This window comes from Bubalus kerabau, chromosome 15 (assembly GCF_029407905.1).
Source record: "Bubalus kerabau isolate K-KA32 ecotype Philippines breed swamp buffalo chromosome 15, PCC_UOA_SB_1v2, whole genome shotgun sequence".
Classification (NCBI taxonomy): Eukaryota; Metazoa; Chordata; class Mammalia; order Artiodactyla; family Bovidae; genus Bubalus; species Bubalus kerabau.
In genome coordinates this window covers 30177909-30205049 of record NC_073638.1, presented here as the reverse complement: position 1 = coordinate 30205049, position 27141 = coordinate 30177909, and the positions used below count along the sequence as shown (strand labels likewise).

The 27141-nt window shown below is 54.9% G+C and overlaps 1 protein-coding gene across 1 annotated transcript in view; it reads left to right on the top strand.

Annotated features, from left to right (window-relative positions):
- The window catches only part of NECTIN1 (nectin cell adhesion molecule 1), a 68837-nt gene extending 42563 nt beyond the window's left edge, over positions 1-26274 (top strand). Inside the window, exons 2-6 of the mRNA XM_055548381.1 lie at positions 11608-11958; positions 12475-12777; positions 13354-13471; positions 15051-15202; positions 25730-26274. Of these exons, the coding sequence (XP_055404356.1) occupies positions 11608-11958; positions 12475-12777; positions 13354-13471; positions 15051-15202; positions 25730-26274 (1469 nt within the window). The remainder of the gene's footprint in view (positions 1-11607; positions 11959-12474; positions 12778-13353; positions 13472-15050; positions 15203-25729) is intronic.
- Positions 26275-27141: the final 867 nt, after the last annotated feature.

The window sequence follows — 27141 nt, the reverse complement described above, 5'->3', positions numbered from 1 at the left end:
CCCAGGCTCTGGGAGGATGGTCTTACCACGACAGGGACCCACTCAGGGATGGGCTGGTAGAGCTGGGATGGAACCAGCCTACCCGACTGCTCCGCAGCTCCTCTCCCCAAGACCACAATACTGACAGTAATACAACCATTCCTGTAGGCACACACTGTGCTAAGAGCTGATGTGAAGTCTTTAATTTTCAAATCCACCCCAGGAGACAGTCCTATATGCTTCCCCCTCCTTTTTTTATTTTTATTTTATTTATTTATGGTTTATTTATTTATTTTTTTGCTATTGTGTCGTCTTAGTTGCCCTGCGACATGTGGGATCTTAGTTCCTCAACCAGGAATCGAACCCACAGCCCCTGCAATGGAAGGCAGATTCTTAACCACTGGACCCCCAAAGAAGTCCTGAGTTTATGTGTGAGAAAACTGAAGCACAGAGAGGTTGATGCAACTTGCTTGGTCACCCAGAAAATAAGGAGCAGACAGAAGCCTGGGTCTATCTGAGTCCAAAGTCAGTGCTCATGGACGAGTGAACTACTTGTATACCCCAGCCCCATATCCTCTTAACCCCTCCCCTATCAGTCTCCCTAACCCTGCCCTTTTAGAATGAACCTTGCCTGAAGCTGGCACTATAAACCCACCTGACTGCCTTCCCTCCCCGCACAGGCCCAGCCCCCAGCCACTGCGGCAGGCAGCTGCCTGGAGCTGGACAGGGCTTCTGCAGAGCTTGGCAGAGCTGGGCCCTGGGGTGGTCCGACAGGCCCTTCCCGGTAAAAGGCAGACCAAGAGACCTCTACTTCTATACAGGTGGTGACCACTGGCACGGAAGCCAAGGGCTGGCCCAATGCATCTGTCACCCCTGAGCTTTTAGAAGGTTCTCCTTGGGAGGCCTGGGGATTCTCCCTGTGTTTTCTCGCAGCCCCCAGCCTCTCCCACCCCCACACTAGCCTTCCAAGGAGGCTGCTGCCTACACTTCCCAAGATGTGTCATTAAAAACACACTTGCTGAGGGGAATCCAGGCTGCCATGTGTCTGCTGGGAGACGTGTTGTCTGCAGCAACTGGGGTGGAGAGGGCTGGTGTCAGCCGCAGAGAAGGGACCTGTCTGAATGCCGGCCTGAGAGCCAGGTGGTTCCAGGTCCTTAAAGCCTGAAAAAGCCTGGCCAGGTGGGGAGAAATCCAGGCTGTAGAGGGAGTGGTGTGGAGCTGGGGAGCGTGCCGGTTTAGCAGGGCTGAGACCTGGGGAGCAGGCCCTTGGGGCCTCAGGGCCGCAGCTCACTGGGGTGAGAAGAACATTTTTCACCTTATGGTCTGGAGTGAGGAAGGAAGTGGGACTGGGTGCTAGGAACTGGGGCCGAGGACAGAGGGAAGAATCTGGAAGTGGCAAGAAGGGAGCAAGCAGAGGACGTGGGGTTGAGGGACCTATGAGAGGTCAGACAGACCTGCGCTCTTTATGGTGTGGCTTCCTGGTTGCCTCTAGAAGGAGGAGATTCACACCCTCACCTGCGTCCCTTCCGGGCAGATGCAAGGCCTCATCTTCTGCCTCTGTCCTCCGGCCCTACCTGGCCACACCATACTGTGTCCTCCCATACAGGCCCCGCCCCTCAGCTAAAGTAGAATTTGCAGGAAGCCGCAGTCAGACCTGAGAAATGGCGAAGCCTGGCCCGGGACCCTAGCTGGCTCACAGTCTTCTCCAGCAACCCCTTGAGGCCCCTTATGCTTTCTAGACTCCAGGCACAGGGCTGAAGTCCTGGTCTTTCCACTCAGTAGGGGAAATACCATGACCGGTGAAAGCTGAGATCCTAGGGCCCTCAGGGTGCGGGAAGACCTCACTCGTGGGATCTGGGGGAGAAAGCTTCCCCAGAAGTCATGGCTAAGGGCTTTCAGGAAGGATGAAGAGGTGTGGGCAGGTAGTAGGGCATGTGTTCTGTTTGTTTTTTATTTATTTGACTGCATCAAGTCCTGGTTGCACATTACATTATCTTTAGTTATGGCATCAAAACTCTTGGGTTTCCCTGATAGCTCAGTTGGTAAAGGATCTGTCTGCAACGGCTCACTTCCAGGAAGATTCACTGAAGAAGGGATAGACTACTCACTTCAGTATTCTTGGGCTTCCCTTGTGGCTCAGCTGGTAAAGAATCCGCCCGCAATGCAGGAGACCTGGATTCGATCCCTGGGTTGGAAAGATCCCCTGGAGAAGGGAAAGGCCACCCACTCCAGTATTCTGGCCTGGAGAATTCCGTGGACTGTATAGTCCACGGGATTACAAAGAGTTGGACACTACTGAGTGACTTCCACTTTCACTTTTGAAAACTCTTAGTTGAGGCATGTGGGATCTAGTTCCCTGACCAGGGATTAAACCTGGGCCGCCTGCCTTGGGAATGGGGAGACTTAGCCACTGGATTAGCGGGGAAGTCTCTAGGTCATGTGTTTAACAGAGGGAAGAACATAGCAGGGAACTGGTGGTCTTGTCCCACGTGGTGGGAGAGAAAGAGCAGGAGGAGGCTGCTGGAGGCTGGAATGCCCAGGATGAGACCCAGAGCCCAAAAGGACTTTGGACTTGATCTTCAGGGCTGCAGGAAGCCATGGAAGGATTTTAAACCATGATTTTATGTTTTAAAGAGCAGAAAATGGGTTAAACGGGCAAGCCTGGAGGCAGGTGTGTATCTGTGTCACAGTACGGGAGCAGCGTGAGAGGTGACTGTGGCCGCCCCAGGGGCAAGGCCCGGGGACAAGGGGTCAAGGCACCCGGATGAGATAGCAGGTGCTGGGTTCAAAGGAAAGGGGTTGGGGCTTACTTAACTGGGATTTCCCAGCCCAGGAATGTTGAGAAAATAAGGAAGTGAGACTCTGCTGGAGGTGGAGTGGTAGGGAAGGGGCTGAACTGGGGTGAGGAGACAGGAGAAGTCTGGATTGGGGCCAGTGGGGATGGAGAACAAAGATGAAATCAAAGGCATTTAGGAGCTAGTATCGGCTGAGCTTGCCTGGATGTTCCTAGCTTGCCACTTAATCAGTCTTCCTGGAGGAGCTGGGCAGTATACAGAGGTAGAGTAACTGCTGGCTAGAGAAGTTCCAGAGGCCGATCCAAGGCCAAGTGCAGAGCTGGGGCAGAGAGAGAGCTGGACAGGTGACATCCAAAGTCGAGTCCTCCAGGGTCCAACTCTTATTTTACAGAAAAGGAAACTGAGGTCAGAAAAGCAAACCGCCCTACCTAAGGCCATAGAGAATAAAGGTTCCAAGTAATGGGGACCAGAGCCTGCCTCTCCCAACGTCCAGTTAGGAACCCTCTCTTCCCACCACCTGGTCAGAGAAGAGGTGGCAGGTACACGATGAGCAGAAGAGAGAGGACCGAGAGGTGGACCCTGGAGGCTGGCGATGGAAGGAGGGGACAGAATTGAGAGAGGCTCCTGTTCCCGGGATGCTGAGGGGAGTCAGGAGCTGCTTGGGACCAGGCTGCCCTGGGCTTTGGGGATGGGCAGCTAGCATGAATCAGGCCTGTAGGAGAGCCGTCCAGGCGTCCCTGGGCACTTGCTCCTCAGAGGGAGAAGGCAAAGCCTCACTCCCAGGTTCATCCCTGTCCCCCAACCCGTCCTGCTGGGTTTCAGGAAGAGATGGGACTTGCCGGAGCAGCCCCCACCACCACCACTCCCCCGGGGCTTCCACACTGCCAGAAAGCAGGGCTGGCCCGGCCTGCCTGGAAGATCCTGGGCTCCCACTCTGGCTCCTTCTGGGGCTTTTCCCAGGCTGCCGCGCCCCCTCCTCTCCCACGCACTGTGCTGACCCGCCCGAGGCGCCAGGCGCCAGCTCCACAGCCCATCATTAGCCAGCCCTGTGTGGGGAGTTGGGGGTTGGGGGGTGCATCAGCCAAGAAGAAAACATTGGCAGTTTCTGTGACCCCAAATGAGGGTGGAGGCGCCTGGATTCGGACAGTAGCAATTAGCCACCGATTGTGGGATCATGGGATGTTATCACCTCTGCTGGCAAGGTGGATGTGGAGGGGACTCAAGGACCCAGGACAGCCTGGGGCCACCCCAGAAGGCACCGCTCCCAGAGAGAAGCCCACCAGGCAAAGGCCATGTGCTACAGGAGGCAAGGGACGCCTTCGTGCTGAGCTAACAGGGGCGTGGGGTGGACTCGGGCCCTCACGCCCCCGGACCAGGTGAGGGGTGCTAGGGGTTGCAGGCACAAGAGCTGGGCCAGCTGCTGTTCATTTTCCTCGCCAAGCCCTCTGCCCTCGTCACCCTGGGCCCCATCCTAGAGTAGCAGGGAGACTGGAGGCTGGAGGTGTAGCCTGGGCTCTTGGAAAGTTCCTGAACCAACAGGGAAACATGCCCAGGGTGTAGATGCGAGATAGGACAAGTTCAAAGGACTTCAGTGAGAGCCTTGCTCATGCGGGTTCCTGCTGACAGAACGACTGGGTCCAGGTGACAATGATTGGCAAGACTTTCCCAGAGAAGATGACCCCAGAATGGGGCTTGCTTTCACATCTCCCCCTCTGCCTCACCAGCCTGTCCTCCAGGAGGCCAGGTTGTGACAGAAGAAAGAGGAGAGCCAGCCAGCCAGCCCTGGGAGCTGACATTTGGAAAATGTAGCAGGGCTGGGAGGAGGGGACCTATAACCTTTAGGTCACTATGCTGACTCAGCAAGGTTTCATCTGGCAGCCCTTCTCCACCCCCCACAGTAGGTGAGTCATCCCCACTTACCACTTAGCTGGTTTCTCACCGGATGTCCTGTTCCTTTCTGCCAGTTCCAGGGCAGGGAGCAAGGGAGCATCCCTGGAAAGCCCTAGAAATGGATCCCAAAGGATGCTGGTTTCAGAGAGGCCTTGTTGGGAAGCCCAGTGTCTCCACCCAGGCCTGCCACTTCTGCCCACCAGACTGAGGCACCAGGGCAGAGTCTCTGGAAAAGAGTGGGGAACAGAAGAAGAGGCAGCCCATGTCCAAATGCTCTGAATGCCCCTCCCCGGCCTTCACCCACCACACGGGCCCAGTCCCACCTGCTCAGCTAGGGAGAAGAGGGGTCTGGGGTTTCAAAGCTTAGGAGGAGAAACTGGTCCAGGTGGTATGGGTAGGAGAGTGCTGCTTCCCGCTCCCTCCGCCTGTCCGCGCACACGCGCACACACACACACACACACACACACACACACACACGCTTTCTGAGACACACCCAACTGCGTGGGAACCTGTGGCCCCAGCCTTGGATTAGCTCAATGGCAGGCAGGGCAGGGCCTTGGGGAGCAGGTTTGTCGGCCACAACTGAAGAGCCTTTGTGTTTTGTTGCTGAGCTGGGGCTTTTGCAGGTCCATGACGTCTCGGAGGCCGGCCCGACGCCTGCCTTGTTGGCTCAGCACTTCTGAGAAGCCATGAAGGAGGCCCAAACTGCCCAATCTTAGCACCAGTGGGGAAACTGAGGCACAGGTGCAGACCTGGATCCCAGACCCTAGAGCCCATAGGATGACCAGGGACAAAATAAGCAGTGCTCAAGGTCAGGAAAAGCAACGGACTCATTCTTTGATATCCCCTGAATGCAAGAACCCCTCTGCCAAGGACACGAGCACTCTCCCCCCTCACTCCCCACCTCCCTGGCTTTTCCCTGCTCTGCACATAGCAGCCCCCTGCAGGTGCCCCCAACCTGGGTTCCTAAAAGTCCCTGTTCCTAACCTAGCACCTGACACCCAGTCACTGGACTCCGACAGGGCCTCCATCCCTGCCCCCAGTCCCTTGACCTGCCTGCCCACCAAGCCCAGTGTAGGCTAGCCCACAGGCCCTGCGATTGCAGCACTGTAACTGGTGTTTGTGTGCCCGTGGAGACACTGAGGTTACACTCCAGGAGGGACACCACCGAGAAAGTCAGCTTGAGAACCTGGGTTTATTTTTACGGCAGAGTGCCAAGAGCACTGGGGTGGGTGCTACTGTCTGTATCCCTGAGCGAGTGACCCAACCACTCTGGACTTTCATCTCCTCTGTAAAATGATGCGTTGCATGGTCCTTTGAGCTCCACCATGGTACCTCTTTGGTGGTCCTGATTCCCACATCTGGGGCAGCCTCTACTTCTCATGTACACACTACTGTCTTTAAAATGGATAACCAACAGGGACCTACTGTATAGCACAGGGAACACTGTTCGATGTTAGGTGGCAGGCTGGATGAGAGGGGAATCAGGGGAAGAATGGATACATGTATACGTATGGCTGAATCCCTCCGCTGTTCACCAGAAACTATCACAACATTGTTAATCGGCTACATCCCAACACAAAATAAAAAGTTCATAGAAGAAAAGAGGGAGCCTGTGGGGAAGAAGAGATAGTGCCTTCTGCCCACCAGACAGCTGAAGAACCTACCCTAGCTGTTCAGGGAACCAGACAGTCTGTAGGGTATTCTGCCGGCATCAGCCATGACATGATCAGCTCAACCCAAGGCCAAACCCGGCTCCTTCCCTCTCCCACAAGGACTGAGGTCTGTTTAGAGACAGTGGGGATACAATAGAAAACATGCTAAACACACATGTCAGGAAACAGAAAAGGGTGCAGACTCAAGTTATATGCAGTTGGGCAATAGAATAGAGGTGTCGGCTGAGTAAGAGGTGATGAGAGTCCAGAAGGGCTTCCTGGAAGAGGGGAACTACAGGCATCCCAGATGATGCCTAATACTCGATAGGTGTCCAATAGGCATTTGTTGAGTGAAGTTCCAGGAAGGGAGGCCTCCTTCTTCATAAATGAGAAATGATGATGATGGTGATGGTGATGAAACCCAGAGAAGGCTTCCGACCCACCTCTTCTGCACAGAGAAGGGCCCTGTTCCTGGGCCCCACCCCCATCTAGCCCTTTCTCCTCCTTTTGGTGGTGCCTGCAGCTATCAGAGTCGCTGGGGTGGGGTGTGCCCCCCTCTTTGAAAACCTCCCAATCCACCCAATCTAAAGAACGAGGGACATTCTACCCCACCTGCATCCCGCGGATGGGGTAGGGGGGCAGATTGGGTTCTGAGTCCCTGAGCCTAGAGTGGGGGGAAGGTAAGGGAGGGTCTTCAACCCATATCAGTCTTCCCAGCCCCTCCCAATTTCACACCTCTGGGATCCTTGTCCTCAGTGGCCCCAAACCCCGAACTCCAAGGGTTCCCCTTATGCCCTACCTGACCCTGCTAACAATAGCAGTTCTAGGTACTTTCACTGAAAGCATTTTTACTGCAAACATTTGGCCACATGACGAATTGGCTATGAGGCAATTTTGCCGTGAAAGATGAAATAACTGGTCGACAGTTTGGTTTCATCTGGTTGAGATGCTTTTCTTCCAGTTAGTGATATTACTGGTGGCTTTATTGAGCTGACAGAAGATAACAGTTTGCGCTAAGAGTTGGTTTTATGTTTTTAAACATACTAATTGGAAGAGAAAGAGGCCAAGGAGAAAGAGGCCAAGGAGAAAGAGGCCAAGAGCCTCCAAGGTACAGAGTTGAGCCTGTATTTCCCATAAAACTTTTTTGAGTCTATCAACAGACCTGAGACGATGTGCTAAGAACACACTACAGTGTGGAGGCTTTCCCAATGCAACTCAAGGGTCAATTACAAACACACACCCTCATGTTTGGAAACTGATACCTCTCTCAATGAACGAAGAAACTTCAGTAAAAAAAAAAAAAAAGAAGAAGTTCAATGCCAGATGAGGAGATGAATCAACAAGCAAAAAAAAAGTATAAAATACTATGAGTGAAAGACTTGGTAGGCAAGTGCTTACTGCTTACACAAGGACAACCCACAAAACAAAATCAGTTCTCGGTTCAGTATTGCCATGCATTCACACACACCTTCTCCGGTGGCTCAGTGGTAAAGAACCCACTTGCCAATGCAGGAGACGCGGGTTCAATCCCTAGAGAAGGAAATGGCAACCCACTCCAATATTCTTGCCTGGGAAATCCCATGGACAGAGGAGCCTGTCCATGAGGTCGCAAAAGAGTCAGACGCAACTTAGCGACTAAGCGACAACAATTTTGTTTCTCCTTTCTCCTGTTTCACTATGTCCTTTTTAATGTCCCTCTTATTTTTTTATTATTTTATCTTTTTCGGCAAAATTGCCTTAAGGACAATTAGTTACACAGCAAAAATGTGGCAAAGATGCTTAAGGTGGAAATAGCACACAAAGCTAATAGTGGGCCATGGACAGAGAGGCCCAAGTCAGAATGCCCCTGCCTGCTCCTTGGAAGTCCTCCCACCTGCCTGTCTGCTCATCACCAGGCAGAGGGGCAAGGGCCCAGGCCACCCACTTAGTGCCCAGTGAGCGGGCACTCAGGCACCTTCCTCACTGCCCCACCTGCCATGGGGTTGCTTCTGGGGGAGTCATACAGGACAGGAGGCAGCAGCCTCATCCCAAAACACATACAGGGTGGGGAGGGCCACCTCAGCCTAGTGAGGCGATAATGGGTGAGAGGCAGCACCCCTGGGGCACCTGAGCCCTTTGCAGCAGCCTCCGCTCCCCACACCCAGGCCGCTGTCTGCCTTCTCCCCTCCTGGCACTCTGCAGGCTGAGGTCGCTACTGAAGATGTGATAAATGAATGTCAGTCTGTGTCCAGGCGCTGAACACCACGTGGCCCCATACCCCAGATGGTGGAAGGAGCGGGGTCGCTGCGGGCTTGGCAGGCTGTGCCCTACTCTAGGCCCCGCCACCATGCCCTGGCACCAATCCCAGGATGGATCCTGGTGTCTACACCCCTCCTGCCCCCACTATCCCCACCCTACCTCCCCCTTCCCCCAGTGGCCCGAGCCCTCCCAACTGGCTTTTCCTGTTCCAAGCTTTGTGTGGTGAAAGTTCCCCAATTATACCCACATTATCTCAGCTGCTGGGCAGCCTCCAGCAGGCTTGGGGAGTGGAGGCTGGGGGGTGGGGGAGGGAGCACCCACTTACTCTGCTGGGAGGGCCTAGGGCTTAGGTCCTTGCCAACTGGCCAGTCAGCAGGAGTACCGGGCTGACTGGCCCGCTGACCTCACTGTGGGACGGTGTCTGGGGTGGGGCACAGCTGGGCTGGGCTGTGGCTCAGAGAATCATAGACAGTGGAGGCCAGAAGGGACGAAGGAGATGGTGAAGTCCAGTCTGCTCCCTCCGGTGGGAGGAGAATAGGGCTCAGAAAGGGGAAGTGACCTGCCAAGGTGCCAAGGCAAGCTCTAGACGGAGGTGGACTAGAAGCCAGCACCCCCAGCCCGCTGCTCAGTGTCACCTCCACAATTCCCCACCAACCCACAGTGTTCTCTGCCGGGGACACGTCAGAACCCCACAGACTGGCCAAGGGGACAGCTGGAGAGATGGCGTGATGGCATCCCAGGTGGACCTTGAAGGGCTGTGTGGATGTGAGCGGACGCAGAGGAGGGGAGCATAGGGAAGCTTTCAGTACGTGGCAACGGCCTGGCTTCGAGGGCCAAAGATATGTTTGCTCAGCAGGCATGTCCTGAGTGCCGGCTGTGTGCCAAACATGGGAATACCGCTCTGACCTAGACAGACCTGGCTGGTACCTTCTTAGGGGAGGTGTGAAGGGCAGCATACTTCACTGACCATAGTCTTAGGAGCCTTCAGAGGAATATGCTCTGCTCCCACCTCCATCATGCAGAGGCGAGTGTAGCCCCGAGTTCCCACTCTGGAAAGCAGACTCCCTTGGGGGCCCATTTAGGCCCTCCCCTACCTCGGGGTCAGTCCAGGGCCTGATGTTGATCTTAACTGATGGTGCTCCATAAAGTAACTGAGTGAAATAAGAAAGCAAGGATGGCTGATGACAGAACTCAGGAGTGAGCCCACTGGAGGGCATGGCAGGCCCAGGTAGATTAGAGGACTGAGCCAAGTTCAGAGTTAAGGAAAAGCTCAGACAAAAGCCATTCGAGAGGGAACAAAGCAAAATCGGCAGGGAGACTAGAGGGCGTTCATTCATTCACTCGATGCCACTGATCACTCCTTCCTGCCTGCAAGTCTCTCCTCTCCGTCTTCCACTGCCATTTGTCTGGCCACAAATGTTTACTGAGCACCTACTATGACCAGAGGCTGGGCCCGGCACTGGGGATACAGGGATGGAAAAGACTCAGAGGCTGCTCTGGGAAGGTCATCATCTGGCAGAGGAGAAGCCAGAGGTGTGAACAACCACATTCCCAGGCAGAAAAGAGCCACAATAGGGTTGAGAGGATCGGGGAAGCTTCCTGAAGGAGGTGGCCTAAGTGGGACAGCTATAGGTGGAAAAGGGCCTGGGCCTTCTAGGGAACTGCAGGAACAGGAGTCTAGACGTGTAGCATCAGGCACTCCCTGGGGGCCCAGTGGTTAGGACTCTGTGTTCTTACTGCCAAGGGCCCCAATTTGATCTCACACATCTCACTGTGTGGCCCCCCTCCCCCCCAAATTAGATGTGTAGCTTCTACAGCTCTGTGCTCCTTGGAGGCTGGGACTGAATCCCTCATTGACGTGACTCCAGTGCTGATAGCAGACTCAAAAAGTGGCACAAAAATGGGAGGAGGGAGGAAGGAAACTCAGAAACATGGCATATTCCGCGGAACAGTCCGGTCGGATGTGATTGGAAGGCCTCATGTACAGAGAGATGTGGACAGAATGGCAGGGCCCAGATGATGAGGACGTCAAATGCCAAGTTATGACAGCCAGACGTGACTGAGAAGGCGAATGTGAGCCAGAGAGGCTGAGCCTCATGCAGTGCCTGCCTCTCTCAGCCCGGTTGGGTAGGGGGGCCGAGCCAGTACACTCCAGGGCCCAGGCACTCAGCCCTTTGTGGGGAGAAGACAGCGAGGGTGGCCTTACTGATGGGGCCCCTGGGGCTCCCCTAGTGCTTCCTGCCTCCTGACGCGTACTCATCCATCATAGCATTTGGTTCTCTTAGCAACCTATGAGCTAGAGAGGACTGGATTATCCACCCCATTTATCAGACGAGGGAGCTGAGGCCCAGAAAGGTGAAGAAGCTGATGGCTCCTCAGCTGGCCCTCTGCCCAAAAAGCAGCACATTCAACCCTCATCAAAAATAAGGGTGCGGAGGGATATTTACTGCCATGGAGCAACATTGATAATATATCACTCAGTGAAAATACAGCTTAAGGAATAGTATGTACAGTATGACTCTGATTTTGTTTAAAAAAAAAAACATGGTTACCAAGATATATGGAGAAGAATGTAAAAGAGGTTGTGCGTGCATGCTAAGTCACTTTAGTCGTGTCTGACTCTGCAGCACTATGGACTATAGCCCGCCAGGCTTCTCTGTCTATGGGATTCTCCAGGCAAGCATACTGGAGTGTGTTGCCATTATCTTCTCCAGGGGATCTTCCCAACCCAGGATCTAACCCACATCTCTTCTGTCTCCTGCACTGACCGGCGGGTTCTTTCACCACTAGCGCCACCTGAAAAGCCCGAACAAGAGGTTACTTCCCATCAGGTGATCCGTGATACGTCCGAGTGGTGGAATCATCGGTTGTCATTTTCTTCTCAGTATTTTTCAATATCCCCCACAGTTCTTCTAAAAACAGATAATTATTATTTTTATAGTCAGAATTTGTAAAATAATGACTGCTGGAAAATAAAAGACCAGCACACAGGGAGTCAGAGTGGGGGCTCTGGCTGACCCTGACCATCCTCTGCCCTCTCTCTCGACCAGGCACCCAGGCCCAGATGGTCCAGGTGAACGACTCCATGTACGGTTTCATCGGCACGGACGTGGTGCTTCACTGCAGCTTCGCCAACCCGCTGCCGGGCGTGAAGATCACCCAGGTCACATGGCAGAAAGCCACCAATGGCTCCAAGCAGAACGTGGCCATCTACAACCCAGCCATGGGCGTCTCGGTGCTGGCCCCATACCGCGAGCGCGTGGAGTTCCTGCGGCCCTCCTTCACAGACGGTACCATCCGCCTCTCCCGCCTGGAGCTGGAGGACGAGGGCGTCTACATCTGCGAGTTTGCCACCTTCCCTGCGGGCAACCGAGAGAGCCAGCTCAATCTCACAGTGATGGGTAAGCTGACCTGACCGTGCCTCTCTGCTTGGGCATGTCCTGGGGGCTGGGCCATCTTCAGTGGATGCAGAGGTTCTCCTTGGGTTGGCATGCTCCCAAGCTCTGGACATGGCACTTTCAGTCCCTTCTCGCCACACTGTCCCCATTCACTAGGGATGGGAGCTGGCCTTAGCTGTGGGCAGAGTTGAGGATCAGTATTCAGGTTGAAGCCCCACTGTGGGGCACTTTCTGGGTGGCCAGGAAGCAGGCAGACACCATGGTAGGAGAGCATGCCAAGACTCCAGGAAGACTTGTGCTTGATAAAAGCTCATACAAAGAACAGAGCAGGAGGGCCATGGGTGAGACCCAAGGAGGTCCCTGTGAGAAGTGCTGGGAGGGGCCTTGGTGAAGCACAGCTGAGAGGCAAGCATGCCCAGGGTGACCTTGAAGCAAGGCCTGGCAGGCCTGCCCTCCCAGCCTGTGCGTCCTTGATAAGGCAGCAGAGCCAGACCCATGGCGCTCTCTTGTTCCCGGCAGCCAAACCCACCAACTGGATAGAGGGCACCCATGCAGTGCTTCGAGCCAGGAAGGGGCAGGATGAAAAGGTCCTGGTGGCCACCTGCACGTCAGCCAATGGGAAGCCTCCCAGTGTGGTGTCCTGGGAAACGCGGCTGAAGGGCGAGGCGGAGTACCAGGAGATCCGGAACCCCAACGGCACGGTGACCGTCATCAGCCGCTACCGCCTGGTGCCCAGCCGAGAAGCCCACCGGCAGTCCCTGGCCTGCATAGTCAACTACCACATGGACCGCTTCTGGGAAAGCCTCACCCTCAACGTGCAGTGTGAGTGCGGCAGGGCGTTGGGGGCGGGGCCTCCGGGCGGGGGCGGGGCGCGTACTGTTCCCTCCCACCACCCCCCAACCCCCACCCCCCCACCACCCCCCCAACCCCCACCCCCCACCACCCCCCCAACCCCCACCCCCCCACCACCACCCCAACCCCCACCCCCCCACCACCACCCCCCCAACCCCCACCACCCCCCCACCACCAGCCCTCTCTGCTTTTCTTCCCACCTCCTGCCGCTCTCCCCGCCCCTTCTTCCCTCACCGGCTTATGCCTCCTTCCTCTTTCCTCTTTTCCTTCCGCCTCCCTTTCTGGGGGCACTTTGTCTTCCCGTCCTCTCTTGCCCTGTCTTCTCGCTTTGCCCATCCTCTCCCCGCTGCCTTGTTCCCCTGCTGCTTCTACTCTGAGGGTCTGTGACCTCCCAACCCCTGTCACTCTTCCCCCGTCTTCTGGCTTTTTCCTTGTCTTTTCCCCTTCTGAGGCTCATCACCCTCTGAGGCTTCCCCCCGCCCCACCTCGCCCCAAGTCCTGCTCTCCTGACCTCACCCTTTACAAACATCACCCCTTGTCTCACAGACGAGCCCGAGGTGACCATCGAGGGGTTTGATGGCAACTGGTACCTGCAGCGGATGGATGTGAAGCTCACGTGCAAAGCCGATGCGAATCCCCCAGCCACTGAGTACCACTGGACCACGTAAGTGCTGCGGGGCTGGCTGGTCGCCTTGCAAGGAACCTTGCTGCACCCACTCCACCTCCAGAAACCTTGGGCAGGGAGGAAATAAAGGTCTAGATTCAGGTTTCTCCGTGAGAAGGAGAGAGGCCGTGAGACACACACACACACACACACCCTCCCATGTTTGACTGCATCAGGGTCAGCAGGACAAACCATTCTGCCAGGGGTCTTCCCTCGTGATCTGCCTCCTTTCTGCTCCCTAATCAAGAACGTTGTCATTCTCCTTTGGTGATTCAGTCTGAGTCACTCCCATCCCAGCCCCCAGTATTTATTTTTATCGAGGTATCCCCAGGGAGGCTGGCTTTCTGGAGCATCTCAGATCTCTCTTTGTTCCTTTTCCTTTTCTCCAGCACCCCCAGATTCTCAGGGAGAGGCAGCAGTCAGCCCAGAATGCCTGTGTTCATGGAGTGCTTGCCCCAAGGCCAATCCCATTCTTGGCTTTGTGGTTTTGGGGCTTAAACCTTTCAGGGTCTAGTCTCCCCCTCCAGCCAGCTGTGACAGCCCGAGCCAAGGTTCTTCCCAGAGAACAGCTGGATGGAACACACAGAAGGAGAGGGGCATGGGGAAGCCAAGAAGTAGGTTGACTTGGGTGACCAGAGGATGGCTGCCCAGACTGTGTCTGCGTTCTTTTTCCAGGAAGTACAGGGCACTGGCACACCCTAGCTGTTTGTTACCATCCACTTCCTGGACCAGGAGTGGCTCTGAAGGTGTGAGTGGGCAGGGCCTCCCTGCCAGTTTCATTTCTGGGTCCAAAAGTTTTGTGGCACTGAGGATCAAGAGGAAGGAAAAGGGTCTTCTGGGTACAGGAAACTTCTGGAACTCTCTCGGCATAAAAAAGACTTGTGACATGCCCAGCAAGGAAAGGAGATGGTGAAATGGAACACAGTTCCTAAACACGGGTCACGTCTCATTACCCGAGTAGCCTGTTAAAATTCTAGGCCAGGACCCCAGCCTTAGTAGATTTGAGGTTGTTGTTTAGTCGCTAAGTCATGTCCAACTCCCCACAACTCCATGAACTGTAGCCCACCAGGTTCCTCTGTCCATGGGATTTCCTAGGCAAAAGTACTGGAGTGGGTTGCCATTTCCTAACCCAGATTTGGGGTTAGGACTTTAAATTATTAACCAACTGCCTAGGAAACCAAGAACTAACTACCAAGAACCAGTGTAGTAAAAAGAGCACTGTGCTGAGAGTCCAAAGATCTGGTGAGATCCCCAGTTGTCACTTTCTAGCTATGTTTCCTTGACCCTGAACCTGGTTTCTCTTACATAGTATCTCTTAGATGCTGTGGGGCCAGTATCTACCTGTGCCATCTGCATTTCAGTTCTGTGATGAGCAAATGTGAGACACCGAATAATGTAAAACTGGCACATGCAAGAGATTACTGTTATTGTTACTTTTATTGTTTTTACTCCTTCCAAGACAGATGCTGCCTATTAAGGCAGCCAAAGGGCTGAGGTCTTGGAGTCAGGTGGGTGACACAGGGGTAGCTTCGTGGGGCTGGAGAATCATAACCCTCTGCCTGTCTCCCAACCCCTGCAGGCTAAATGGCTCCCTCCCCAAGGGCGTGGAGGCCCAGAACAGAACTCTCTTCTTCAGGGGACCCATCAACTACAGCCTGGCAGGAACCTACGTCTGTGAGGCCACCAACCCCATCGGCACCCGCTCAGGCCAGGTGGAGGTCAATATCACAGGTAGGAAGTTGCGTTCTTCCCTGCCTCTCCCCACCCACTGCTTCCTCTGCTGCCAGCGTCCCCTTCCTTAGGGCTGGGTCATGGGAGGAAGTTTGCTTCTCTTGTTCCTGCTTCTCTGCTTTTCCTTTGAGCTGTGGCCGTTGGCCTCACTTTACTTTTCTCTTTCCTCTATGAAGGCTGTGTGTGAAACAGGGTGACCCCGCTCAGCCAGAATGGGCAGGACAGAGTCCTCAGGAGGGAGGGAGGAAGTGCTGTTTACATCAGTGCTGGCGGTGGTGGGGGCTGGCCGAGCCTTCTCCTGGATCTGTGACAACACGCCTGTGAGGCTGGCTTGGTGGGGTGGGCTGGAGGAAGGACCTTGTCTCCTCTGAGTTCTGCTCCTGCAGTTCAGAAAATCCTCATGGGCTGGAGGGTGGGGCTTACCTCAAGCAGGGATACAGAGGGGAAGGCCAGGAGGGAGCCCAAAGTCACGGTGGGCTGTGTGTGCTGTGAGTGGATTACTGTTTTCCCTGCATTTTTCTCTGTCAGGGCAGATGGGAGGGAGATTCAGCCTCCTGACCTCTTAGGGCAAAGAGAACACATGGGTTGGGATGTTCTGGGGAGACATCACATGAGATGTGAAAAGAGTGTGGGCTTCAGTGTCAGACAGCTGCACACAAGCCCTCATCTGTAAAATGGGCATAATATGATGCACCTGGAAGACTTGTTGTCAGAATTTATATATGTAGGCCAAGCACCTAGCACAGACCAGTCTGTCAATAAATGGCCCACGTTCTATGGTTATTATCTTGGCTCTGTCATTATCATTATTAATGGAAGGATCAAAACAAGCTGATAGAGGGGTAAATTGCCATCACAACTTTCCAACCAGGGTGTCTTTAACCTGTACCTGAGCTAGCTGCAGGGTGAGAAAGTGACAGGAAGAAACTCTTAGGACGGGAGGTGACCTGTGAGGGTGTCATGCTGCTACAGAGCTGGACAGGAAGTGACCTCATGGAGACCTGAGCTAGGCTCAGGGATACAGGAAGTTGTGTGGTGGTTACTGGGCTCCAGGAGCAGAGCTTGGGCAAGTCCTGAGGATTCATTGGCTCTGAACCTGTTTCTCAGAAGTGGGAGACCTCATCTAGGGGTACATACAAGGCTCAGCTGATGATTGAACATCCCAAAGCTGTCCAGGGGCTGTACCTACCTGTCTTCGGGGCTGTTCTGTCACCTCTCTAGCCAGGGGTCAGGGGAGGGTGGAGTCACTTGTCACTTGCTCTTTTCTTCAACTCCCTGCCTTTGGCTCTCGGACTGGTTAAGGTGGTAGAAATGTCAGAGAGACACAGAATTTTTAAGGGCATGAGCCCGCTGTGTCCCCCTTTGCCTGGCAAAGTAATAAACCTATTCTTTTCAACTTTACCCCCTCCCCCAAAAAAGAGGTATCAGAGGTGGAGCCTGGGGAAAGCTGAGACAATCTAGGATTTGGGGGGTTCCCATAAGTTGGCAAGGATGGAAAGACCAGAGTCACACACTTCTTACCCCCTGGAGAAAGTCTGAGCAAAGGAAAGCTCAGGAAGAGCCTCCTGGGGGCATGAGCTCTGGCCCTGGGGCCATGTGGCACAGAAGGGTGAACACTGGTCGTAAGGGAACATGCTCCCCTGGGGGAGGCAGGTTGTGTGAGGGACAGCACAGACGTGGCCTGACTGTGTTTGCATGCGGGCTCTTCCCGGCTCTGTGTGCCCTTCACCTTGTAGAGCCTCAGCTTCATATGGAGATCAGCATATTTATCTCGGTCTTCTCATACTCAGGCCAAGTCCACTTTCCACATCCCAGCACACAGCGTGGATGCCCTGCATGGGGATAGCTTCCCCCAGCAGAGGACCACTGACACAATCACTGCATCCCCCTCAAGCAGGCAGGCTTTCTGGGGAAACTGCTGACTGGGAAATCAGGGGCAGAGGCCAAGAAACCCCAGAGCAATGACATCCCATTGATCCTATTCCCCAGCATGAGCGGACTGGTCAGAGGTCTCAGGGCCAAATGGTGTGCCCTACCCCAGAGGCACGGCCAGGACAAGAAAGTCAGGGCCTCCCTTCTCCCAAAATCCAGGGAGATGCAGGACCACCATGAAGGCAGGGCTGCTCATCAGAGTCATCAGATCCAGGAGCAACGGGGAAGGAAAGAGGGCAACCTCCCAGATCCAGGCTGGGAACAGAGAGGAAGGAAGGGAACAGAGAGGAAGGAAGGGAAACCAGCGTGAAGGGGAACCATCTCCTAGGGCATGATCGCGCCAGTGGCGACCTCCGTGGGGTCTGTGGTCAGGCCGAGGTGGTCTTTAGGGAAAAGTGGATGGGGCGGGGGTCACACAGGGCTCCAGCTGGAAGAGGCGCATAGCGTGTCCTCTCCTGCTCCCTGAGTGGAGAGCAGGATGGGGGCGGCCACCAAAGATTCGCACATCGGGGGGGAGAAGGGCCTTGTATAAGGGGACTCTGTTGTTGACAGCCCAGTTAAGCAGGAGCCAGGGAGGTGTGATGCTCGCGGAATCATTAATGGGCCCAGGAGCTGTGTAGCTAGCCGTCCCCGAGGGAAGGTCTCTCAGCCCCTCAGGAAGACTCAACCAGGCGGCCTGAGCCTTTTCAGAGCTGTTTGTTCTCATACTCAAGGGCAATATCCACACAGCCTTAAACCCCACCCGCCTTCATCCCTGTCGACTGGTCTCTGGGGGGAACACAGCCTTGCCCTGTGCTCCAAGCCCTGCTGATCTGGAGGGAATGCATGAACGAGATGGATAAGTAGAAATTTAATTTTTCATTCTGGCCATCCGTCCAGGTAATAGTTCTGCCCTGGGCTCATCTGGAGAAGGAGAGACGAAGAGCAGGGCGGGGAAAGGCGTGCAATAGGGTGTGTGCCAGAGACACATGTGTGTGCAGGGTCGCCGCATCGCCTGTACAGACCCACTTTATCCCTGACTTCTTGGGGGAGTCCCGGATCCTGGGAAAGGTCGTCTCTGAGTCGTTCCTCCAAGGATGAGTGGTGGGCGGTGACGGGGAAAGTAGGGGTTCCCCGGCAGGGGGAGCATGTGGAAAGACAATGGCTGAGCAAGTAGGCAGGAACAGAGGAGCGGGGCTTCCTCTCTCTTGGCCACGGGGAGCCTCTGAAGGGTGCTCAGCAGAGAAGCAGTGAGGTGAGGAGGGTGACTAAGACCGAGTGCCTGGGGGGCTGTGTGGATGGCACTTGGGAACTAGTTAGGGGTTGTATGCACAATGAGGGTTTTTCTAGAGGGAAACCACAGGCCAGGCTGTGGCCGTGCAGCCGAGAGCAGAGGAGACAGACCCACCAGAGTTTGCAGGTATGCTTCACGGGGCCCTCAGGGAAGCCCATTTCCCAAGAGCAGTTTCATGGGTTTGGCCCCATAGCCATAAAACAAAGCTGTGAGTTCTCCTTCCTCCACCCTCTTGGGGGCAATGCTGGGGGCAGAAAAGGAGCCCAGGATACGGCCTTGACCAGACTAAAGAGGCCAAAGGAGGCGACATCAGTCCGGTCCATGGAACAGGGGTGTCCAGAGAAGAGTGTCCAGAGCCCTCCCAGGAGCCAGCAGGGAAGCCCCTGGAGTGCAGGGGGTCCCCAATTTCCATTTCCAGTGCAGGGCTCGCTCAGCCATCAGGGTGGGGAGAGGGGGTGAGGCAACAGGGTCTGCACCTTAGGCTGGGAGTCCTTCCGACCAAGGGTTGTGGGGCTTGGAGGTCCCTCTGCAGGAGAGGGCTGTGTGAGCCTCTGAGCATGTAAATGTGCATGGGCAAGCAGGAGAGCGCTGTCTGAGTGCTGAGAGTGCAGAGGGCTGAGGACCTTCGTACCCTGCTCCGGGCCACACATGGCAGCCCGTTGGGGAGCCTGTGGAGTGGGCAGCTGCGTCCGCACCCCTGGGAGGATTCGGTTCTCCTCCAGCGCCGCTGTGATGAGGCCCTGCCCGCTGCTCTGCGCGGTGTGCAGCTGCTGCAGCTGCAGAAGAGCTTCCCAGAGCTTGACCTCAGGCCTCCCCACCCCCGCGCCCGGGCCTGCAGCGCTGCGTGCTGGGAGGTGTAGTTCTCACAGCCTCCCTGGCCCAGGCTTCTGGGGCCCATGCTCTGCCTGCCTGCCTGCCTGACTGAAGAAGCAGTGGGCGTTGAGAAGCCCAGACATTGATCCCAAACCTCCTCTGGATCCTAGAACCAGACTGTAAACCCTAACTAACCCTCACTCCACCTCTGAGCCATCCAAGGCCCCCACATACCAGCCCACCCACCTCAGTCAGGAAACCCCTAGCCCCAAGGGAATGTGGAGCCCCCACTGCCCCGGGGTCCCAGCCAGCCTGTGATCCCAGAGGGGAGGCTGCCGGCCTTCAGCAACAGGGCCCGGCTGCCCCTTTGTTAGCGGAAGTGAGGGGAGCCGGCAGGGCCCCCACCAGGAAGCGCACAAGACCCCCACGGCCCAACTCCTCTCTCCCGCCAGCTGCGGCCTTTGAGGCTCTGCTCCTGGCACGAAGACAGGAGCTACTGGCTGAATGTGACAGCTGGAGGGGTGGAAGGGGAGGGCACTCCATTCCACGCCAGGCAGCCACCTCTGCTTACAAATGAGTTAGGTCCCCACATCCACTCCTTCCACACCCTCACTCGGCATCTTCACATCGAAGCCTGCGAGTCTGGAAGGTCATCCTAACCAGTCCTCTGCCTCTAGGCAGGCTGACCCTCAAGTTGGCACAATAGCCAAGGTTCCCTTTGGTCCCAAAAATCTCCAGGGAAGGATAAGCTGGCTTAGGACCTAGGGCATGCTTGCATGTATGCACTCATGCATGCTAAGTCGCCTCAGTCGTGTCCGACTTTCTGTGACGCGATGGACTGTAGCCCGCCAGGCTCCTCTGTCCATGGAATTCTCCAGGCAAGGAGTAGGACTTAGGGCAGGGGGGATTATATGAAGGCTCTAGAAGGGAAAGAGGCCTACAGACTCACCTCTAAGACATGACTTTGCCTTTGTAGTATTCACTCACTGAATGTTCTTGAACCCTGACCGTGTGCCAAGCAGCCTCTGTGCCTTGGGGTACGTTGGCGAGCCAAAGCTGCCATCCCCATGGAGCTTATGCTTTAGCTTAAGAAGGACTGGCAACAAATAACAGTTAAAATACATTTGAAAAATTATGTGGTCATTTTGAAGGTGATACGGAAAAAAAAAAAAAAAAAAAGCAGGGTAACGGATTCACAGTGCTAAGGGCAGGCTGTGATTTGCAATGTTAGTCAAGGAAGGTCTCTATGAGAAGATGACCTCGATGAGAGGAGGCAAGGGAGCGAGGCTAGGACTCCTGGGGCAGGAGCCTTCCAGGGTACAGAGCTGCCAGTGCAAAGGCCCTGAGGAAGCTGGGAGCAGAGCGAGCTGGGAGGAAAGCAAGAGATGAAGGCAGAGGCACAGATCATGGAGAGTGTCTTCAGCTCTCAGAGTTCATGGCCTCTCTGTGGCTGCCGTGTTGAGAATAGTCTATAGAGGAAAGGGAATCGGGGAAGCCAGTTAAGCAGCTATTGCAATAATCCGGGTGAAAGATGACAGTGGCTGGGATCAGGGTAGTAGTGATGAAGAAGGTGAGAAGAGGTCAGGTTCGAGATTTACTTTGAATTTGGATTTACAGCTAGTTTGGGACACCAGCTACTCATGAAATGGGTAATACAGTTAACCTTACCAGAACATGATGAGTAGGCCCTCCAAAATTCAATGGAGTCAAGTGAAAAGTAGGAGGGATTTGCTTTTCTTGGGTTTCTGTTTCTACAGAGAGCATAAAAGTAAATACAGTGGAACTAATGTTGTACACGACTGTAACACATTGAATTGTCAGTCCCCAATTATCATGATGCTGCCACCTCCTCCACGCCTTTCCCTGTTACTGCAGAAGAGAATTTTAGCCTCTTGAAAACTGGCAGAAGGACCAGAGCCAATCATGGTAGATCCTAATTTGCATTTATTGCAAGTTGTCCTATCAGGCTTTACTGTAATATGTTGCTGCTGCTGCCAAGTCGCCTCAGTCGTGTCCGACTCTGTGCAACCCCATAGATGGCAGCCCACCAGGCTTCTCCGTCCCTGGGATTCTCCAGGCAAGAACACTGGAGTGGGTTGCCATTTCCTTCTCCAATGCATGAAAGTGAAAAGTGAAAGTGAAGTCACTCAGTCGTGTCCGACTCTTAGCGACCCCATGGACTGCAGCCTACCAGGCTCCTCCGTCCATGGGATTTTCCAGGCAAGAGTACTGGAGTGGGGTGCCATTGCCTTTTCCAAATATGTTAGTATATGATTAATAAAATAGAATGCTGCTGCTGCTACTGCTAAGTCGCTTCAGTCATGTCCAACTCTGTGCAACCCCACAGACGGCAGCCCACCAGGCTCCCGCATCCCTGGGACTCTCCAGGCAAGAACACTGGAGTGGGTTGCCATTTCCTTCTCCAATGCATGAAAGTGAAAAGTGAAAGTGAAGTCTCTCAGTCGTGTCCGACTCTTAGCGACACCATGGACTACAGCCTACCAGGCTCCTCCATCCATGGGATTTTCCAGGCAAGAGTACTGGAGTGGGGTGCCATTGCCTTCTCCGAACAAAATAGAATGAACTATTGTTTATACAAGAATGAGAGCTACAGACCACTGGTACGTAACAATTCTGAAGAAAAAAGAGAAGTGTGAGCTGAAGATGAACAAGCAAAACAAGAGACAGAAGCACTAAAATAGGCAGAAGGGGATGAGGTAGGGCAATTCCTGGCAGGGGAATTAGCAAGAACAAAGATCTGCAGTAAAGAATGAACTTGGACAGCAAGTTGACCAGACCCAAGATGAAGTTTTGAAAACCAGACTGGTGTCCAACAGGCAATGGGGATGTCATTTTGAGTCTTTGAGAAAGGGAGTGATAGTGTCTTCACAGTGAAAATTAGCCTGGTGACTGTGGATGGAGTGACTAAAGCAGGGCAGAGACCAAATGAAGGTGGGAGATTCAGGGATCCACTATAACAGTAAACCATGGTGTCAGGAGAGAAGCTGCTCTGTAGGAAGAGTCAACAAGATTTGATGGCAGATTTTGACCCAAGAGATGAAGAAGGAATAGTCAAAGATCAATGAAATTCCAAGCCAGAAGAGTAGACAAATGGTGGAGGAGTTGTGGTGTTGAATGGAGGGGGTTTGAGGGAAGATGGTGGACACATTGTGGGAGGATGGGGGTGGAGAGGATTCCAAAGGAGGATGTGCTAAACAGAAGAACGTTCAAAGCATGTCCCCAAATACTTGTCCTGTGAATGCTCCTTGAGTCACAAAGGGTGGGGTTTGTGTTCCAATAGGCTAGGAAGCACTGCGTGTTCCTTACAGTTAACAGTGTGCGTGAGAAGATGGGTTCTGATGCTTTGTCTGCAGTACATTTCCCAAAGCATTTGACCCCAGTATTTTTGCCCACCCTCTGAGCCGATGGCTCGAGGTTCCATGGTCACATCTGGGAAACGGTGGTCTGTGAGGCCTTTGGAGTTAAAATCTCAGAGTTGCAGGCAGAGCTAGCTACCCAAGATGGTTTGGAGAGCCAGCAGGATCGAGGTAACTCGTAACCCCGAGGCCAGGTCTTCCCCAAGGACAGAGAGCAGAGGGTAAGGTCCAAGGATGGAGCCCCCAGCCAGGCTCCTGGAGCAGAGAGAAGGCCCCGCAGTGCAGTCTGCACACAGAACTCTCCAAAAAGAAAGCCGAGGGTCAAGGACTCCTTGTATTTTTCGGAAGGAAGAGGAAGCAAGTCAGAAAGGAAGGGTAGGTCTCTCTACCTGATGCCTTCCTTATTCTGCTGGCCTTTCCCAGTCCTCATCATCTTTCAAGGCTTGGCCTCAGTCTTCTCTCCTCCAAAAAAGCCTTTCCAAGCACCAGGCCACAATGCTGTCTTGCCCTGCACTCCTGAAGCTCCTAACCACCAGCACCCTTGATTTCTGCATGCTGGTTTGCCTAAGAGTGTCATTTGGTTCCTCAGCTGGGTCCTGAGTTATTTGTATCCTGTGACTAGTGAAATAAATAGATGGTCGGTACGTGTTTGCTGAGTGGATGGGTGAGTCGGTGGGTGGGTGGAGCGATGATGAGGCAGGTGGCAAGAGGCAAGAGCACGCAGGTATGGGATGAGAACTGAAGAGGGAGCTGGCAGGTTGAAAGTACAGAGGCGGTCAGGTTCCTGCCAGCTGCCTCTTGGGCATTTCTTGTGGCAGCAGCTCCCACCTCACAGGGAGCAGGTGTGCAGCTCTTTTCAAGGCGGTAGACAGATGGGACCTGGTGAACCAGGAGAAGACACTTGAGCTTCAGGGACATTGTTCTGGAAGTGGGCGGAGAGGACAAATATTCCATAAACATTTATTGGGCAGCCATTCGGTGACCCGCACCGAGGACACGGTGACAAGTGGGAAGCTGAGTCTTCAGGGGGTGCGCTTCTCTCTACTAACTTCCCCCTGCGAGAAGCCAGGAGCAGGAGCCTCTGGGTGGCTCTGAAACCATCAAGTGGCATTTCGGGGGCTCTGAAGAGCTCTGGTACCATAGGTCTCAGCGCAGCAAGAAATCGGCAAGAAGCAAAGTGATAGATAAGAAGTGATTTATTAGAATAGGATGCTTGTGAGGCTTATAGGCAGGTGGGCAAGGGGGTGCCACACCCCAAGAACTTACTGGGCTACAGTTTTATAATTTAAAAAAAAAAAAATATGGGAAGGGAGAGAAGACATCTTTGTCATTCTTAAGTAGACATCATGCTTCCATCATCAGCTCCTCCTCCAGGTTGAGCAGGGAAGTTTCCGTGTCCCTACATGGTCAAGCTAGGTCCACAAGTTACTGTTTTTTATGTGTGCAGAGACCATGTCTTGGGGATCATTAATTTACTGAGTTCACTGGTCAGGATGTGGGTCTCCTGTCACCATTGTTTTATTGCCTGGGGGCAGGTCTTGTGCTTCTGTCGCAGGGATTTTTTGCTAAGCAAGCCTGCTTGGTTTTGTGGTTAAGCAAACTTGCTTTCTTGAGTAATCATTAGCTTACAGGGGTCTCCCACATGTTTTCTACTTGGGATCCCCTAGTGGGATTAACTACTTAATCACCCACTTTACTTTGTCTTTACACAAACGGACCCCTTCACTTGGTCCCCGTGTTTTCACTAGCCCTTCTAGCATGAGCTCCTGGACAGCCCTTCATCTTCTCTTCGAGAATCCCTGCCCTGCTCCCGCCACCGCAGACAGCACATCACACACTCACACCCCAGACCAGCTCCACTTCTGGGAGGAGGGACTGGCCAAATAGGAGGAACAGGATTCCCACGGAGTGAGTGATGCTGAATCAGGGAGTGAGCTGGCAGAAACTGATTCCCAGAGGCCAAAACATAGGCCCACATCGACCCTCTCCCTTGGCCCAAAGAGAGGAGGGCTGAGAGCAGCCAAGGTCAGCCGCCCAGGCCTGCCCCAGACCTGCCCACTGGCTCCTCCTGTCCAAGGCCAGCCGTGGTCTCCAGTGCCACCCTGTGGCGGTGCTGGGCACCGCCTCCCTCAGCCTCACCTGGGGACCCCTTCAGCCTCTGGGGCACCCACCCGGCCTTTCCTCCCCACCCACCCTCTTCCTTTCTCGTTTCACTTTTTCTGCCTTCTAGTTTCTCCTCCATCCTTAGCATGCACATATTTGTACACACACGTTCATCACGGCAACACAGGTATGTGGGCTGGTGTGACAGCAAGGGCGTGTGCCCGCACACGTGCTCTCCTGTGTATACTTGTCATCTTTGCTACTCACGTGCTCTCACGCCCCCTTTCTGCATGGTTATGCTGAGTGTCTTCTGCTCGTAGCCCGCGTTGGCTGCACCCCCGGCCCCCACCTTGCCCTGCAGGGCCAGACCGCAGCCAAGAACCACAGCCCAGGTTTCTGGCACACACAGGGCATCTACAGGGCCAGTACTGGGGCTCCCATCCTCCTCTCTGTACCCTGGGAGCAGACGAAGTCAGGCGTGGGGCACCCAGTCTGCTCCAGGCTCGGCGTGTCAGAAGCCAAGGTGTGGTGCTAGGGCACAGTGAGCAGCAGGTGTCAGGCAGAGGGGCAGTGGTGACCTCCGCACAGGCTTTCCGTGCAAGAGAACCAACAATGTGTCATTGGCTGGTGGCCTCGTAATCCCTGTCTCATCGTATGCCGGATGGAAATGAATAGCATACCACTTTATGGGGTGTCAGGGACACTGAGTGTCATGCAACTGGCATGGACACCAGGTCGTGGCTGGACTGGCTCCACCTTCAAGGAGAAAGTCAGTGTGGAGGCTCTGGGGCCACAGGACTGTCTCTTCCTCTGTCTTCTCCGGCTCCAGCTACCAGCGCGCTTGCTGGTCTCCTGGATTTGGGGCGAGGGGGTTGCCAGGGGCACCTCTAGAACAAGAGCTGGCCTTGGGCTCACTTCCTGCCTTCGCCTCCCCATCTCCCTCTCGTCTTCCTTCCCTGCCACCCCTGCTGACTCAGCCACCGGAGCAGACACTGACACTGTCCCCCTCCTTCTCTTTTCCTCACCCAGAGTTCCCCTACACCCCGTCTCCTCCCGAACACGGGCGGCGCGCGGGGCCAGTGCCCACGGCCATCATTGGGGGCGTGGTGGGGAGCATCCTGCTGGTGCTGATTGTGGTCGGCGGGATCGTGGTGGCCCTGCGCCGGCGCCGGCACACCTTCAAGGGCGACTACAGCACCAAGAAGCATGTGTACGGCAACGGCTACAGCAAGGCGGGCATCCCCCAGCACCACCCGCCCATGGCCCAGAACCTGCAGTACCCGGAGGACTCGGACGACGACAAGAAAGCCGGCCCCCTGGGCGGGAGCAGCTACGAGGAGGAAGAGGACGAGGAGGGTGGAGGGGGCGAGCGCAAGGTGGGCGGCCCCCACTCCAAGTACGACGAGGACGCCAAGCGGCCCTACTTCACGGTGGACGAGGCTGAGGCCCGTCAGGACGGCTACGGGGACCGGACTCTGGGCTACCAGTACGACCCTGAGCAGCTGGACTTGGCCGAGAACATGGTCTCTCAGAACGACGGGTCTTTCATTTCCAAGAAGGAGTGGTACGTGTAGACCCCTGTCCAGAGCCTCCGTCCCAGCCCCCACCCGCACGCCCCCTGCCCGGCCCCACCGCCCACTCCTCCAGGAGCTCGCCAGAGACTCACGCAGCTGCCCGGGGAACCTGGGAGCCCAGGGCACACGACCTGGCTTTGTTTTGATTTCCTCCCTGCCCCTGCCCTGCCCCATGGTGTTGTGTTCACTGTGGCTTCGGTGTTGCTGTACCTTTCCTTCCCAAACCACCCCCTTCCTGCCGCCCTCTGAAGGGAGCCCTGCTCTTGTCTTGTGTACCTGGGCGTCCCTCCAGGGTTTGGGGAGCCAGCCCTCCCCTGCCCCCAACACTGGAATTTGTTCGTGTCCTTCCCTTTGCTGGTGGACAGCTGAAGGGGCTCCAAGAGGAACAGTCCCCTCCCTGGACCCCAGATGCTGCTCGTTTTTCCCTGGGAGAGGGAACCCAGCAACCTCCCCATCCCACCATGAGCTGACACAGTGGAAGTTTGGACCCCTGGTCTAGGCAGCCATGGCACGCAAGAGGTAGGGGGTGGGGACGGCTTTTCCAAAGCACCCAGGGCTGTCTTTGTTCGTTAGGTGAATCAAGTTGAGGTCCCCACCTGGAGTCTTGGGCAGTGTGTTTTCTTGAAGGCTGGTTTTACTTTTTTTTTCCCTCATCAGCCTCCCAAGAGTTAAGTTGGCACAGCTCTGGTGGTTCCTGTTCGCCTGTCTGCACCCCACATAGCAGGACTCCAGGTCACTCTGGCCCACACTTCCCATGCACCTCTACCAACACATACCCACACCTACATACACACACACGTCGTTCGTGTCTACCCCTGTACTCCCCCTGGGGTCACATGCCTTACCCAGGCAGGACACTGCCCAAGG